Below are 17,935 nucleotides of genomic sequence, written 5' to 3' on the forward strand. Positions count from 1 at the left end.
TTATCTTTTGTCCTTTTATTGTCGAGTAATGCTAGAGACCCCAAATATTCTACCAAAAGTTTTACCAAATGTCTCACATGGGTGTGGGATCCACACAATGTGGGCCCCAAAAATTCTACCAAAAGTCGTGTGGGTCCCACACCCATGTGAAACATTTGGTAAAACTTTTGGTAGAATATTTGAGACCTCTAACATTTTTGTTTATTATGTCCTAGAGATGTTTGTTAGCAAGACCCTTTATTTATTTATTTTTAGTAAGTGAACAATTTATACAGTGAAACTTGAGTTACAATCTAGAAGTTCACAAAGACCCCGTCAAAATGCAACAATCTCTCCATTGATAAACAACATAAGAAAGACCTAACCTACAAAAACAAATCCACATAGCCCAAAAGAAACCCACAAAGAACCACAATCATAAAATCCCCCACAACCCTTGTGCACACAAACACATCAATACACACCGCTTTCTCTCGAGCAACTCTTGGGTTATAAAATTTTAAGTGGAAAAGCCTTGTTTCCTTAAAGTAAACAACTTCAAAAGGACACTAAACTACAATAAAAACACCACACATGATGTTTGTCCTATAAACCATTATAGACTTAGGGATTTATAGGCCAGTCCTATTGACCAAACTTATCTATGATGGTGTTTGGGAAGTGAGTTTTTATGTAGATTTTATTAGATGTAGGTTTTTATGAGATAAAAAATTTTTGGTGTTTGGGAAGATAGTTGGGTTTTTATGTGGTTGGATGTGATGTTTGTGAGAGAAAAAGTGAAATGATTATGGGGTTGGATGTGATATTTTGTTTGGATGTGTTTTTTTTTATTTTGCAAAACTTTTGTCTTTTAGTGGAAAAAATGAGAAAAAAATTTGGGAACTTGCTTCCCAAACACCACCATCTATAAATCCTGATCATTTTTTACCTAGCAATATCCCTACCCTTCATTATCATTTCATTACTCCATCATCACCAGCAACACATCTGGCAATCACTGTCGGCCACCAACGACCTTCGGCAACCACTTCTAGCCGGCGACTTCTGGCAACCACCTTCGGCGACCATATCCGGCTGCCGTCTTGACCTCTGGTGATAGTTTTTGACAATACTTTTCTAGCCATTTTTGAAAACGTCCGTCTTCACCATGTCACTATTACCACCACTTCCTCATATCTGGTAGTGACAAAAGAAAATGAACAGGAGTATGAGGAGTACAAAGATGGATGAAGTGGGAAAGAAAAGGCCTTACCAATAATTATTTTCAGTGATAAATTTATTACTGATGAGAACTATTTTGTGTATGTGTGAATGATAGTGAGTGATGACAGTGGAGATGGTTGGTGAACAATGGTGATGGCGATGGTAATGGACAGTGGCGACGGCGGTAGTAGACGGTGGCAGCAGTGGCGATGTGTGGTAGTGGTATGAGGCTTCAGAAATGGTAGAGAGAGAGAGAAAGAAATTCTCATCAAAAATATTAGAGAGAGAACTTAAGAGAAGATAAGATATTTAACGAGGGTAATATAGACAGTTGAGGAGTTAATTAATTTCATTTAATGGGACTGTCTAGTAATTAACCCTTAGATTCAGGATAATGTAAATAAATAAACTCAAACACAAATCATGAGCATCTTTATTACTCAATCAGTTACTGCTCAGAGAACACCACCTCAAACTAACTTTTCAAAACTTGCCTTGAAGAGCAAAAGAAACTAGACTTTTGAATATATACATATCAAATAGATGTATTTTCAGTAGGTAACATAAACTGTTAATTCTTTTCATGTTAGTAGCAAGAATCTTTTCAGTCAATGAAAATTCAGCTACAAGTGTTTCGATTCCTGACATACTAATCATATGAGATAAAATTAACCACCCACAAGAAGCCATTTTTTCCCCCTTCTCTAGATGAGGCTCTTTTTCTTACCCCATCCTACAGCAATCAAATACAAAGCCACACAACCTCCTACAGTACCAATAACAGTTTCCCAGAAGTTTATGGTTGGACTAGAAAAGAGAGAGATCTCAATGTTCATCCCGAACAACCCTACAACCGCGATACCTGCATTCATTATCATATTTGCCGTACTCAGCATCACTCCCATTTGTAGCAGCTGATTTTGCTTTTCATCCAACATGATGTTAATGAAGTCCTCTGTGTCGTTGACGTACTCACTCATCTTAGCACAATAACAAGTCAAATGTTTTCATATAAGTAGAAGAGGTAGAAGGAAAATTCCAAATAGGAAGACACAAAGAGAGAGAAGAGTAAATTCACTCAATAAGAGGGAGGGAATTGAAAGTTAGAACTATCTAGCATTTGATAAATTAGAGATTAGTCGCTCTATCATAATGGACATTTGACTATCTAGTTTAGCTTTCTACTTGCATGTATTTAACTTTCATTTTTTTTTTTTTTTTTTTTTTAAAAAAAAGGACAATTACAAAAAAAAAAAAAAAATCCCAGAGTTTGAGTCTTGTAACAAAATAAACTATGATTTTTCAATTTTGTCAATTTAAATTCTAACCTGTTGATTTATTTTCAATTTAAACCATTTGTCTATTTTGGTTAAGTAAAACCGACAAAAAAAGAGCGATTTAGTCATTAAACTCAATGTAGGTATACATAAAATGTCTAAAATAACATACACATATTTTCATCGGTTTTACTTTATGGAAATTGACAAATGGTTTAGATTGAAAACAAATCAAAAGTTTAGGGTTTAAATTGACAAAATTAAAAACTCAGGGATTATTTTGTTACAAGGCTCAAACCCTATGATTTTTTTTTGTAATTGTCTCAACAAAAAAAAGAAAGAACGGAGCTAGCCCATTGGCTAATAATCCGTACATCTCACTAAGAGTTCAAGAGTTTGACTCTCATTGGGTTTTTGACCCTTGTATTTGATTGGGGTTTTTCTTGAGTTTGGTAGGTTTGTTGTATGATTGAGCTATATGTTAGACTTTCTTTCATAATTGAATATCTAATTTGATGTAATTCCATGATATTTTTAAAATAATCTCCTACTGATTGACCAAAAAAAATATGAATATAACAAAGCAGCACGTGAACAAATTCTTTTTTACAGGATCGTAAAGCTATATTGGAAACCTTTTTGAACTGCACCTTGACTCTTAACCCATTTGGTGATACCAATAAAGTAAGGGGCTTCTAAGAAGAAATTTGTGCTTTCCTTTCCTTAAAAGAAATGAGGGAGTTTTAGAAGAGGGTCTCTATATGAAAGATTTGGGCTTTTGTTTGTGCTAGTCTTTTAAGTTCTGAAGTTAAAATAGTTTTGAAGGTTGATTCATACAGATTTACACCATAATTTCCAAAAAAGTTGAAGTTCTATGAGATTTTGTTCTTCTCTAGCTTGCTTGAAAGGCAGTGTCTTGCAATGCAAATCTGTTTGGTTTTTGTGAAAGCTTAATAAGCCAAAATTTATAACTCCTTTCTCACCTGTAATACTAAGTACTTGGCAAGATCTAAATGAACATTATATTCCTAGATAAATCCTTAAATTAACCCCTGGTTTTTTTTCAGTATTCCCCTTAATAAATGACTGGTTTCAATTTGAAATTTTCCTTACTGATTATAACCACATAAATGTTTGAACATTTTCTTTTTTCTCCTTTTTATGTTTGATTGAACTAGATTACCAATACCATTACAATAAACAAACTTATTTAATTTTTATGACATTTGCAATTTCCGAAGATCAATTCTGATAATTTCATCAAGTTTTGAAGTGAGCAATGTTGTCAATTTTACCTACACTTGGCAAAAACAATTTTGAAAAAAAAAAAAATAGCAGCAATGCCAACGAAAATATTAATTCTTAAATAAGAATATGGTGAGGAACATACATGGAATAGTTTTTGTGAGATGCCATCTATCTGTGCAAAGTAGGCTTCTAAAAGCATCTCCAGCTCCTCAATATTGGGCTTTATTCCAGTATAAGTTCCATAGCTGTGTTGAGACTTAGTTTCTTCACCCCTGAAAATGAAGTACCATGAAGAATAAGTAAATACACAACCAGCAAAACGTTTCAAAATGGAGATATAACTGTAAGTTAAATGACATTGTAATTCTAGTTGTATTTATCATATCCTACGTCAATTTTATTAGATAAACTTGGTTGTATTCCACAGTCTGATTTGTTCAAGGTCAGTTATATTTTATGAAATGTTCAAGATTATCACAATAGCCAGCGTCACATGTAGCTTACTGTTAAATCTGGATCATCATGCCACTACCACCAGTCGCGTCGCCATCGCCGCTGCCGCCGCCTCCCTTACTCTACCACCCCACCACAATACAATCGCTACCACTCACCACCACACTACCACCAACACTATTGTCACTACCAATTCAACACCACAATATAAAGTGAAAGAAAAGAATTTGAAAACTAAAATACTTAAAAATCTCTTCTTGTAAATATTAAACAACTTGATTTAATTCAAAAATTAAAGTTTTTGTACACACCACACAACTTTTTAGATTAAAAAATTCAGCAGTCAATTTTCAATTTCAGATTTCAATTTTTAGTTTTCACTTGTATCAAACAGCACCTAGGTTATCATACACCGCCTTAGTCACACTATTATTTATTAAATAAATAAATGAAATAATCACTCTATTTTGTGAACTATTCAAGACAACAAACCAAAGTAATCAATAAGGCATTACCCACAAGAGAAGAAGCTAAGACCATAATTTCCACACCGTCTCACAACGAATAGAAGATGCCTCACAGACTCCCCATCATGCTTATACAAACAGATCAACATGCATTTGCTTTCTCCTAATCCAATTATCAATGGTAAGAACCTTACATGAGTTGCAAACCACATAAAGAAGGTGATCTTAGAAGGGGTCTTTGTGCCCCCCACACCCTTTTCCAAGGGAATATAATCCTCGTCTGATCTGCCAAGATCTCATAAAAAGATTCTACCTCAAACCCTCCTGACTTGGATCTCAACCGTCAGATAGCATCCTATCCATCACCAACACGATGAATGGCATAAAGACGCCTAAAGAGGTCCATCAACTCCCCTATCTCCTAATCATTAAGCTCTCTTATGGATACCTATATCCCAAAATACATGACTACCATCTACCTTGAGATACTCAATAACGACTACCCCAATACTAGCAATATTAGGATACACTGCATCCAACCTCCTCTCCACACTACACATGGCTCCAAAACCTACCACAAACTGAATGTGCCTGAAAAAATACATCTCACCCATTTCGAATGCCTTTTCACATGTCCAACCCATAAGACATGGTAACTACCTCTAAAGCCCATCCACCCATATACAACCAATCAACCTTTTCCTCAAATAATTCATACTCCGGTACACTCCCTATCATGCATTAAATGTGAAAATTAATAATTATTCTAAGAAAGATAAATTTATTGCATCAGTAATCACCTGTCTTCATCATCCTCAAGTGCCTCATCATATAATTCCTCCTTTAAGGATGTGTGGTCCATTGAGTGACCAGCAAACTTCTCTGTTAAATACATTTCAGCCATGTCATTGTCATCATCTAACAGATGCTCGAGTTCATCTCTCACCTAAAAAGAAAATGATAAAAAAAGAAAATTACAAACAATGTAAATAGCCAACAAGTCCATGAGTGGAGTCAAAGATATCCAACATAATATCAATTTTGAAAATAACATCCATAACTTTAATAATATGAAATATCAAAATATTGGTTATGAAACAGATAAGTGAGCTTCACATAATCCCCTCAACAATCTAATTCTTTGATACATACTAACAGATTTTTTACAAAAAATGAAAATTTGTTGAGTAAAGACAATAGGGTCATTGTAACTCTAATTGCTAATTTTTTGCATTTATCTGAAATTGCCACACTACTTGTTTTACATCATCTTTTTGAAGTTTCTGTATTAGACACCAACCTTCCTGCCCATAATTCCTGTCCTTAAAGAAGGAAGTGAAGAACATTTCAATAATTATTTATTTATTATCATGATGGGTCCTAAACGACATAATTAGCTGTTTTTAGAGATGCAGACAACAAAAAAATGGTGTTTAAACATAGGTAAAGAATTGTAGTATCTCAGGACATGACTCAAGTAGAAGAGCATTGTCCACTTAGGACGTTATTGGTTATCAATTATCATAAGGGAGTCTAATCACCATTCTTAACCACTAAAAGAGAATCTAACTCTTCTATCAACAAATGTTTAAGCAGGAAGCCAGCAACAATCTCGGCATGAGGAAAATATTGAGATTGACACCAATAATGCAAGAAAGAAGAATTCATGATTAATGACGGCAAAAGGTTGTGACAAGCATTGGATTGCCGACAATTTACACGACTCAACTACTTTTGCAAGTCTTTTGAAGCACAGAGTTACTAGAGGCTCTGTCTAAGACAAAGTGTGTCCCAAAGGGTTCCCTTTTCTCTTAGATGAGAGCAAGCCCACCTCAAATAAAATGAGGAAAAGGGGAAAGGGTAGGCAGAGCCAAGAAGGCATTGCCGGCACTACTACAAAATAAGTAAATAAATGAAGAAAGAAGTTGCTAAAGCCATGATGGTCTAAGTTTATTTCTGTAAACAACTGATTGATGTTATAAGCATTTTTGAGTAAGTTTCCCAGCAACTAATCCTTCACTAAGGAGATGATGTGAAGAACACATTGGTGTAAATAGTATGAAGTTCTTCAAGGCAATGCCATATTGGAAATTAAGCATCACTCTACCAAAATGTTGCTAAAGTACCTGTACTTCCATTGGGGTTGAGTATTTCTATGGATCACACGTGACTCAGAAGTTAAATTTTCATTCAAGGAATTGAACATTTGTCAGATCCTAGTGAAATTATAGTTGATGATGTATGAATGCATTATATCTTCATATAGCCCATGCTCTTGTGAAAATGTATGAATATGAATTATGACAGTAGGTGTCCATGAAACCAGGAGTTATTTAGATAGAAATAATTAGAACACATACAAGAAAACGACTATTTGGAAAGGGAGCATTTGTTCACATTATATATAACTCAGCGTGCAATGGCAGTCTCAAAAGAGCTTATTCACATTTACCTTCTGTACACGACCAGATATTGCAACGAGACGACTCTTTATTTGTCTGACACGCTCAAGGTTAAGTGTGCTGATTTTAGAAGTCAACTCATCCAATGCTGGATATGCTTCTTGCTCCAGTGTTTGAGTCTGATGTAGATACAAGTAAATCCATTTTGCAGTTAAAGTTCAAGAATTACATAGAAGTGGAGCTAACCAAATGCAGAAATAAGATACTTCGTTTTTTTGGTAAGTACAGAAATAAGATACTAGTAAAAAAAAGAAGAAAGTTTAGCTTCAGAGAGAATACAAACAATTAAGCACCAATCCAGTAACAAGAAACATAGCACTTCAAAAAAATAATAATAATGTTATTAAATGATCCCATTCTTCAGCAATTTTTTCAGCAAAGAACATGTGAATCTTATCATGAATGGATGAAACATTATATGCATAGTTAACAAAACACGCCATGTTTTCCTGCAAAACTGCCTCTAACAACAGCATTGTTACTCTTCAACCGAGCCCAGAGAGTATCATGGTAAGAAACTGTATATCGATTGATCATAGATATTGTAGAAATTTAATGTATAAAGAGAAATGATAGAAATTTAATGTATAAAGAGAAATGAATGTATTATTGATTGATGAGTTGATTATTGATGTATTATATTACAAATCAGAGTAGCTCATTATATAGGAGAGGGTTTGGGTAGTAGGTGAGGAGTAGGTGAGGGTAAATTGGTGGTAGGTGTAGTAGGTGTGGTAGTAGGTGTAGGTGTGGTAGTAGGTGGTGGTAGGTGTAGGTAAATTCTAACAGCCCCCCGCAAACTCAAGGAGGATAGAAACTAACCAACTTGAGTTTGAAGAGAGGAACAAAACAAGAAAATACATAAAAATAAAAAAAAGGATAGGAGACACTGTATGGTCGTGTCAGACCATTGGTGAAGACACTGAATGGTGGTGTCATAACGTTGTAGAGGACACTGTATGGTGGTGTCATAACGTTGTAGAGGACACTGTATGGGGGTGTCATAACGGTGTAGAGGACACTGGATGGCGGTGTCAGACCGATGTAGAAGACAGTTTATGGGGTCATGTCGGACCGTTGTAGAAGACAGTTTATGGGGTCATGTCGGACCGTTGTAGAAGACAGTTTATGGGGTCACGTCGGACCGTTGTAGAAGACAGTTTATGGGGTCATGTCGGACCGTTGTAGCAGACAATGTTGTGACAGTTGTTGTGACAGTTTACGGAGTCTTGCTGGACCCTTGTAGAAACTAACCGGAATCAATGTCGGGACAGTTTACAGAGTCTTGTCGGACCCATAAAGGAGCTAACCGGAATCAATGTCGGGACAGTTTACAGAGTCTTGTCGGACCCTTGTAGAAACTAACCGGAATCAATGTCGGGACAGTTTACAGAGTCTTGTCGGACCCATAAAGGAGCTAACCGGAATCAATGTCGGGACAGTTTACAGAGTCTTGTCGGACCCTTGTAGAAACTAACCGGAATCAATGTCGGGACAGTTTACAGAGTCTTGTCGGACCCTTGAAAAAGCTAACCAGTATCAAATGTCGGGACAGTTTATGGAGTCTTGTCGGACCCATAAAAAGTCGCACCCTCAAAAGGTGTGCCAAATTTTTCAAAAGGCGTGCCATCAAAAGGCGTGCCCAATCCATAAAAAGGTGTGCCGGACATGATGATGGCGAGGCACGTGAGCGCCTTGGCTGGCGCGCCCATTTGTCGTCTGGCGTCAAGTGGCGCGCGATACGCGTGGCTGCCTTGGCTATTTAACCAAGGTTGATGCTGAGGCTGAGGCAGAGAAAAGCTGCGAAAAACCTCTGAAAAAAAAACTTCGTTGTGCTGAGAGAGAGTCTGAAAAAACTCTTCGTTGCGAGAGTTATTCTGTAACACTCTGTTGCCCAGAAAATGGCGTCATCTTCCCGGAGTCTGCTCACTCTCTTTCCCGACCTCAACGAGTCAACAAGAGAGACAACTGGTGCGGTGGCACTGGAACCTCAACCAAGCGCCCCGGAGTTTACTCCGTTGAACTTTCCGATGCGGTCTGTGGAGCAAAGAATGGCAGTGCAGTCGGATGTGGAGGCCAATCAGTATACTTTGAAGGCATGTGTGGAAAGCATGACGGCGGTCACAAACTTGTCGAACCGGCTGCAGAGTAGGACAAATGAGGTGCAGCATTTAAATGCCCAGCTGGCTCTGCTCCAACGCATGTATAAGGATGCGCGAGCAGAGATCAGTGTGCTAAAGGCAGAAAACAAGGAGCTGAAGCGGAAGGCCACCGTGATGTTCCGATTTGGAGGGCCATCAAATGCTGCAGTGGAGGAACAGGGAGGAGGCAACTTGCTTGGTGGTCTAGGAAGCACGGAGGCAACACCGTCAAGGACTGCCCAGGACGGAGGCAAAAAGAAGAGACTGGCGGCAGAGTAGGTCGGTGGGTGGCCGTCTGCAGAAAAGAAATCAAATTGTTTTGGTTTGTTTCTTCTTTTTTTTTTTTTTTCCTTTTTTTTTTATTTTATTTTATTTTTTTTTGTGGTGTAAAATGGTGATCGGGGTGAGCCCCGACATGAATAAAATGAATTTGGTGTGCAGTTTTTTTTTTTTTTTTTTTTTTTTTTTTTTAATGAAAAAATAAATAAATAAATAAATAAAATAAAGAAAGAAATAAAATAAAATAAAAAAAGAAAGTGGAATTGGAGTCGTAGACAACGGAGGAGAATACCCATGTAGTGGGAGAGAGAATGAGTGGGGTGAAATATTTAAAAACAAATAAGTGGTTGGGTGGAACGTAGAAAAGAAGAATAGGAAAAGAAAAAGAAACGAAAAGTGGGAGACAAAAGTGGTGGTGTGGCCTTGAGTAGAGAGAGAGAGAGTGACAGTGTGTGGTGTGCAGATCTTGTGGAATAAATTAAGAAAAAGGATGGATATGATTAAAGGGAGAGAGAAAAATGCTCGGTGAGTGTATTGCAAAGGCTCGCTGCTTGGCACACCATAACTACAACTTCCCAACCCTTTTTATAAGCGAAACAACACGGCAATCTTCGGCAAACAAGAATGCAAACAAAACCCAACAAGAATTCAATCCCGATAACAAACAAAGATCGATGGTGGGTCAGAAATGAGAAGAAAATTATAAAGAAAGTTCAGCTAATCCAGCGGACGTAGTAGGTAATGACAACAAACAAATTGGATCCCATGGAAGGTTATGGATATGGATCGAAAGAGAGGATATTAAAGGGTTTTGTGGGTGTGTTTGAAGGGATTACAGGATCACGCGACAGTACAAGTTCAAGGAGATAACTGTCCGGCAAACATCAACAGAGAGACAATACCACCGCATGCTGTTCTTTCAGTAATCTGATCGCCACGACTGTTAACCTTTTCCACAACCGATTCAAAGTTCAGTGAGAGCCGATTCGTGAGGAAGAAAACCCAAATTCCAAATAGCTTATCCTCAAAAACTTCAGATCGAATTCACAACAATACCCAAAAGGCGATTGCAGATATGAAGATAGAGAGAGAGAGATGGGTTGAGAAAGAGAGCAAATCCACAGATGTCTCACAAGAATGACCCACAGAGGCCACCATTTCAGTGATCCCAGTTCGTGAATCTCGGCCAAGTGGAAGCGCGTGTTGTTTGAGGAAGAGTTTGAGCGCGGTTGCGATGTTGGGTCGTGAAAGATCGATGAGGACATTGGTAGTGAGGACAGAGAAGAGTATGAGGACATTTACAGCTGAAGAACAGAGAGTTGCTCTTTTGAATCTGGCTGTTCCATCGCCTATCTTCAGTGAAACCGATACCATCTCTGCAAGCTCCCGAGAAGGTATGTGTAGAGGTCCGACGGGCGGCCAAGGCGAGGCTGCCGCCCGCCGGTGAAGCAGAATTACTAGCTTCTTAACCTTGCTCTGATACCATGTAGAAATTTAATGTATAAAGAGAAATGATAGAAATTTAATGTATAAAGAGAAATGAATGTATTATTGATTGATGAGTTGATTATTGATGTATTATATTACAAATCAGAGTAGCTCATTATATACGAGAGGGTTTGGGTAGTAGGTGAGGAGTAGGTGAGGGTAAATTGGTGGTAGGTGTAGTAGGTGTGGTAGTAGGTGTAGGTGTGGTAGTAGGTGGTGGTAGGTGTAGGTAAATTCTAACAGATATATATATATATATGGATAGAGAGAAAGAGAGAGTATCATGACAAGAAATTGCATGTTGATTGATCAAAAATAGATATATAGATGGATAGGGATAGATAAAGTTCCAAGAGTCAACATGCAATAGATGGATAGGGGGAGAGAGAGAGAGAGAGTTCCAAGAGTCAACATGCAGTTCAAGGTCTAATAGAACACTCATGGCGCAGCCCTGGATTGGCATGAAGCACACTGTCGGATTGGAAACCCAAAGGGAAACCTGTGGATCCAAACTCCTTTTGATCCAATAAATGTAATTGGTAATTTTCTGTTATTATTATTTAGTTAGGAATTAAACAAGAATTAATCTAGTTATTTTTTGTTGTTTCCAAAAGAGTAATAGGATTCATTTTCCAAATAAGTTTTAGGGTTTTGGCCTATATAAATATTGTAATGATTAGCGTGGAGATAATAATATAGAGAGTTCTTGGCTGTGGCCTTTTGTGAGTTTCTTCCTTTTGTCCCTATTCTGTTCTCCACCAACCACCTTATCTATCCATCAACAATATTTTTTTATTTCTACGTCACATTCATCTTGACAGAAATGCCACTTTTAGAAATGTATTAAACAATAATAAGAAAAGTAAAAGAGAAAAAAAAAAGAAAAGAAAAGGGTCAATCATAATTTGTGGTCTAAATTTAATTAAATGGTTTGCCAATGACAAAGTCAAAGTCACTGGTACAAAACTATAAATATGCTCCTACAGATACTCATTTTAATGTAATGATTTGCTATGTTCTAGGAAAAAACCAACAATTCTGATAATATTTTCTCAAATTTGAGAAATTATTTCCAAATGCCAATTCCCTTTCTGGTTGCAGCATGAAAACGTAAAGTTATTGTCCACCAACTAAGAAATTTAAGGCAATAAAGTGACAAATTAATTACATCCACTTAGAAAACTTTACTTGTCAAACTGTGATAATTGTTAAAATAATTTTATCAACAAAATTCACAAATGGCACGCAACTCTTGTAGTCTCAATAGGAGAAAATGCAACAAGAAGCCCAAGTTCTCTAAATTATCACTCTAATCCGTCTGAAACAAATACATTGTACTCTTATCAACCTCACTTATAATTGATAGCAGGAAATGCAACAGAATCCCTACATATTCTGATCTTTGGTTAAGGATTGCACCTTGTTCTACTTTTGGACACAGTTGCTTAATAATTTGAAACCACTGTTTATGTCAATCATTCAGTTCATTTGTAGGAGGCATAAAAACTTTAGTGAGTTGGTTTTTCTCCAGTTACCTGTATATAATTATTTAACTTACAAGCAAACTAAATAAAATTCCAAATACGAGAATTTTTTTTATAATTTCATCAATCAACTCATCAAGAATGTAGCTGCCTATCCAGAAAGTGAGAATGTCAAAAAGAATTGAAGTGACATTCATGAATATTGGAGCAATTGCAGCAAGAGAATGAAAAACATACCCAAAAAAAAAAAAAAAAAATTAAAATGAAGCAGGATATGGAAACAGCAAGCTACATACTTCCGATTCAAGGCACCTGCAAGCAGACTCGAGGCATACTTCAAGCGCTCTAAACTCAAATGGTAACAACTTTGGTCCAGGAGCTTCTGGTCTCCCAGTTGCGCTATTTGAGCTGCCCTTTTCAGTATTTGGCATGTCCGACAAATTATTGAAATTTCCAGACATAACATGATGACTATTTATTGAGGGTGAGCCCCAAGTACCCTCAACTGCATCCTCCATGTCTGTGTCACAGTTCTTTGTTGCCTTCGTAATGAAAACAATGGAATAATTGTTATAATAACTGACAACCAGGAAAGTAGTTATCTTCTGATTACAAAGTATCTTAGAAATTACATGCAGCAACTCTTCTTCCTTGCACATAACACAAACTATCAAGAAGACTTTTGAAATGTTGGAGGTATATAATTAGGCAATCTGGATATCATATCAAATTCAAACAGGCTGTGCAGTTCTGCAATGCATTAAAAGGAAAAAGTTCACCTTCTGGAAGAAAGACATTACTGGAGTTGGAATCATCATCATAATTTATGTATTACATATAAAAAAAGTGATCACAGAAACTTAAAATGGCCATGTATTTACATGCCCACGTGTTGATATTGTTTAAATTAAAAAATAAATGCACTTAAAATTAAATGCTAACAAAAAATGCGATGTCAATTCACGTGACTTGTAATTTTCAAGAAATTGATTGTCCAACCGTTATTAAAAAGTAAAAGATTCTATCTAGGACTCTAGGAACCAAAAAGGATGAAAACTTGTCCACAATATCAGCATTATGACTACTAAAATGCACTTTAAAATACAACTTGGTAGGCATTTATAGGCTAAAATGCACTTTTAGTCGTTCTTTTATTCTGTTATGCTTTTCTTTTTCTTGTTCAGAGAAAAGTATAGGCAAGTAGGGTATTAGCAATAGCATTTTATAGTAACCATGACCAACCCTCTCCAGTGCTCAAGATAGCATCTTGAACTACAACTATCTAACAGGTAGAGTTGAAGTCCTATTAAAATAATGCATGGATTCCTTGGAAAATATGATCCATTGCATACAACAACTTGGGGAAAGGAAGAATGAATACTCAATATAATCATCATATGGTAGCTCAAACCTAGGAAATGATAAGTGATTTCATGGCCGAAGTGATTGATAAAAAGAGAAATGGGCCAAACAAATTTTTAAAAATAAATTTATTTAGTAATCAAAGTTGTTTCTTACGATAGTACACAAGGACATATAATAAAGTAAGTGACGCAATTCTGTAAAGGGGGGATAGACATTGAATCTAGAAGAATATAAAAACTGAAACAACAAGAATTATCCTAAGAAGACTTTTGAATATGATTGCAACCAAGAGAAAGGAAAAACAAACAATATCTAGGTATCAATTTTTTTTTTTTTTTTTTTTTTCTTCCTTCTAAAGGTATAAAACTACTTTTCATGGGTGCAGCAGTTCTTCATTTTAATTGTATTGGCACCCTCCAGCGTCTAGTGACTGTGAGCAAATATAGTTGACCAAAGTGATTGCAGAAGAAGAAGAGGTCCAATAAAAAAAAAAAATCTCTCCCACTTTGAAAGTTTATTTGTAAAGATTTTATATTGTATTTGATTTTATTTATCGGGGAAAAAAAAAAAAATTGGTTATTTGATTTTTGGGAGTGGTAAGTTTTTCCAGTTATTCAATTTCGTTGAGAATGATAAGAAAGAGATTAAGTAGAATATAAAGGATTTGGTGTTTTTTTCTTTTTGACTGTATGATCTCCTCTGGTGCACTCCTTGAAGACAGCTTTGTTGATTATTTTGTGGTCACAACACGTGAATTTTTGTTGTATAAAAACAAGTTATCCAACATTTGTTCACCAACTGAACACACGTGTTGGGTACAGACTACACTTTTTTCTACTTGTTAGCCACCACCATTGACCATTTTATTGTCTATACACTGTGGGTTCTTTTCATTTTCAAAATTTGATGGCATTGAGTCAGTTGACAATAACAAATATTTGAACAATGCCTTATAAAAATAGATTATTTGCTCAAATTTAGTTTAAAATGTTGATAATATGTTGACATTGATTTGTTATTGTTGATTATCTGCTAAATTTGATTTTTTTTTTTGGATAATTTTGATGAAATTGAGTTGTAATTATGGGATTAGATGATCAAATTGAACTAAATTTATTCTTTTTTCTTTTATTTATCAAAGCTGTATTGTAATTCATTATGTGATGAAACTGATATTAAACCCGACTCGTGTCAGATGGAATGGGGGAACCTTCAGATGAAATCCTAGTTCCGCAGATGATTTCTCCTATGATTTTACATGTTATCCCAAAAAAGAGCAATTTTTACCCACAATTGAAGCTCTAGCAACCATTTCGAATTGATACATATACACACACATCATAAAATGACCTCCAAATGAATCGACATTACCTCTAAAATGAAAATCTAACAAAAGAGATAGATTTGAAAGAAGAAACATTACCTGTTGTTGCGTATCCTTGGAACAAGAAACCCGTTCCTGAAGATCCTGAACGAACTGAACGACAAGCGGGTTAGTCGAATTAACCATCAAAACCTCCTTGGCAGTGATGATAGCCATAATGTGCTCCAAATTGATCACGATTGCCCTCTCTCTCCCAAGAATTGTCGATGGATACGAAAGCATCGGATCGAGGACCCTCAGGTCTCTGGCGGGGAGACCGGTTCGCCTCATGATCGAGTGTTTTCCGACCTCCTCGATGTGCGTATGGCCCGACTCCGAGACGACGAGCCAGACTCGAGTCCCGATGCCCTTTCGACGAGGCTGCGAGTGGACCATGGCTGCGGATTTGCCAGATTCTTCGTCGGCGTGTTGATGATGGAGTTTGTAAGCCATTTTCTGAGGCTCTGAGAGGGGTGCTATGCTAGGTTTTCTAGGGTTTGGTCGTTCCGTGAATTAGTTGAATCAGTTACAAAACCGTATATATATATACTGTCGTGTTTTAGACTTTTTTATTTTATTTCATAAGATATGTACATAAAAAAAATGTGGTTCCCGCCAGATTTGGAAATTATTTATGAAAAATGATAGACTCAAATATGAAAATGCCATAGTTTCCAAATTTTCTATTAGATAAATGATTAAATATCTCACATGATGGTGTAAATCTCACATTCATATGAAACATTTGATAAAATATTTAATAAAATATTTAGAATTGCTGGCATTAATCATTATTTATTATTAGGATAATGCAGGGATATCAAATTTTTTATCAAATAAATAATCAAATGTTCCATGGGTTTTGTGGGGATATATTTTCTGAATACCAACACGTGGCAAGGTGACACTGACGTGTCAGCCGAGGTGCCACGTGTCCTGGTCGTGACGCCGAGGTGATCTCGGCAAGGCCGAGGTTATCTCCGAAGATATCGGAATCCGAGATAAGTGGATAAGGGACAAGAGTCCTAGAATGAAAAGGGAACTCAACTTGGATATGGACAAGAGTCCTAGGTTGGGAGAACACTTCAGTTTGGGTAAAGATAAGACTCTTAGAGAGTTTATCCTAATCCCACTAGGAGTCCCAGATTAGCAGTAATCCTAAGTCCATTAGAACTAGGCTCCTATTGGGACTAGGATTGTATTGGCTATAAAAGAGAGGCACCCCCATGGGTCTAAGGTATGTTTTGATACTCAAGCTTGCGAGTTTAGTACTTGATTTATCTTTGAGAGATATACTGACTTGATCGTCGGAGTGCCCCCGGGTGGTCGAAACCACCGCGGGATTCTTATATTTCTATTGCAGGTCAGTCAGGTGCTATCTATTCTGCCAGTGCTCTCCAGCTGATTACTAGGCGGGCAGTGTGGTCGGAAAATCACCCACACAATTTGGCGCCGTCTGTGGGAAAGAAAGAAGAATAAGTGGCCAATGACGAACAGAAGGATCAGATTAGAGACAACGCTCCTGCTGGGAGTCGGAGATCTATCAACCTCGACGTTGAAGGGAACAATAGCAACACAGAAACTCGTGACCAGAGTCACGGAGTGAAAGAAGCCGGCCAGAAAGGTGACGCACCAAAGACAACAGATCAAAACAACAAAGATGACCTCCAGGTATGGAAGGATAGATACCTGTGGAGGAACGAAGACCCTTCTAGAAGGGATGCAAAGACAAGGGGCATGAGCGCTCCCAAGGAAATAACATTCAAGTATAGAAGAACTCATCCTGAGTGTGCAGATCCCGGATTCAGATCCTGGATCCCAGATCCGAGAAGACATGATCTTAGCCTAGACAAGTAGGCCCGAGAAGACGAGAGCTCAACCTAAGTGAGCAGATCCCGAATTCCAGATCCCGGATCCTAGAAGACATAATCTTGGCCTAGATAAGTAGGTCCGAGAAGAGAAGAGCTCAACCTAAGTGAGCAAATCCAAGATTCCAGAAGATAAGATCTCGGCACCTGAGTCCGAGAAGAGAAGAGCACAATGAACAGATCTCAGATCCCAGAAGATAAATAGGAAACACACAAGATCAGACTAAAGTTGGCCAGAATTGAGAAGTATGCTAAGGCCGAGGAAAACATGCCGGGAACAAAAGCGTTGGAACAAGAAAAGAGAAACGGCTCGCCGATGCAAGATCGAAAATCAAACTCAGGTTGGAGCCAAGTAAGATCAATAGAGAAACCAAGACCGACAACCTCGACTTGAATTAAATCTCGGCGACAAGGTCGAAGCTACACGTATGATGAGAACCCAAGTGGATTTTAAGTTCACACTGGGGGGGGCAGAGAAAAGAAGAATGTGTTTACCACTTGTTAAAATTTGTAGCAATTTATAAGTTGGTTAAACCAATATGATACTTAGTCGAAGTTAAGCCGAAATAATGCTTAACCGAAGTTAAGCCCAGATAATGCTTAACTGAAGTTAAGCCGAGATGATGCTTAACCGAAGTTAAGCCGAGATGATGTTTAACCGAAGTTAAACCAAGACGATGCTTAACCGAAGTTAAGCCGAGAGGATGCTTAACCGAAGTTAAGCCGAGACGATGCTTAACCGAAGTTAAACCGAGACGATGCTTAACCGAAGTTAAGCCGAGATGATGCTTAACCGAAGTAAAGTCGAGATGATGTTTAACCGAAGTTAAACCCAGA

The 17,935-nt window shown here is 37.2% G+C and overlaps 1 protein-coding gene and 1 long non-coding RNA gene across 3 annotated transcripts; one reads left to right on the forward strand and one right to left on the reverse strand.

Annotated features, from left to right (window-relative positions):
* Positions 1-1,698: 1,698 nt before the first annotated feature.
* Positions 1,699-15,776, reverse strand: LOC114265556 (magnesium transporter MRS2-F). 2 transcript variants are annotated; one of them, XM_082890180.1, is made up of 6 exons: positions 15,291-15,776; positions 12,799-13,044; positions 7,101-7,229; positions 5,449-5,594; positions 3,871-4,000; positions 1,699-2,183 (listed from the first exon to the last, which is right to left on the reverse strand). In XM_082890180.1, the coding sequence occupies exons 1-6, from the start codon at positions 15,681-15,683 to the stop codon at positions 1,908-1,910; spliced, it is 1,320 nt and encodes a 439-aa protein (XP_082746306.1). In that variant the 5' UTR covers positions 15,684-15,776; the 3' UTR covers positions 1,699-1,907. The 2 variants fall into 2 exon arrangements, with proteins under 2 accessions (XP_082746306.1, XP_082746309.1); XM_082890183.1 differs by lacking the exon at positions 12,799-13,044 and having other exon boundaries at positions 15,291-15,761.
* On the forward strand, positions 8,106-8,406 carry LOC145800496 (uncharacterized). The gene is made up of 2 exons (XR_014341472.1): positions 8,106-8,234; positions 8,317-8,406. It is a non-coding gene; the product is annotated as an uncharacterized LOC145800496 (long non-coding RNA).
* Positions 15,777-17,935: the final 2,159 nt, after the last annotated feature.

This window comes from Camellia sinensis, chromosome 1 (genome assembly GCF_055761805.1).
Source record: "Camellia sinensis isolate YWXY chromosome 1, ASM5576180v1, whole genome shotgun sequence".
In the NCBI taxonomy this organism is placed as follows: Eukaryota; Viridiplantae; Streptophyta; class Magnoliopsida; order Ericales; family Theaceae; genus Camellia; species Camellia sinensis.

Coding starts and splice junctions, on each gene's coding strand:
- LOC114265556 (XM_082890180.1), bottom strand. CDS start 15,683: ATGGCTTACAAACTCCATCATCAACACGCCGACGAAGAATCTGGCAAA. Junction 13,045..15,290: donor CCAAGGATACGCAACAACAG/GTAATGTTTCTT, acceptor TTCATTACGAAG/GCAACAAAGAACTGTGACAC. Junction 7,230..12,798: donor GCAGGTGCCTTGAATCGGAA/GTATGTAGCTTG, acceptor TATCTACATCAG/ACTCAAACACTGGAGCAAGA.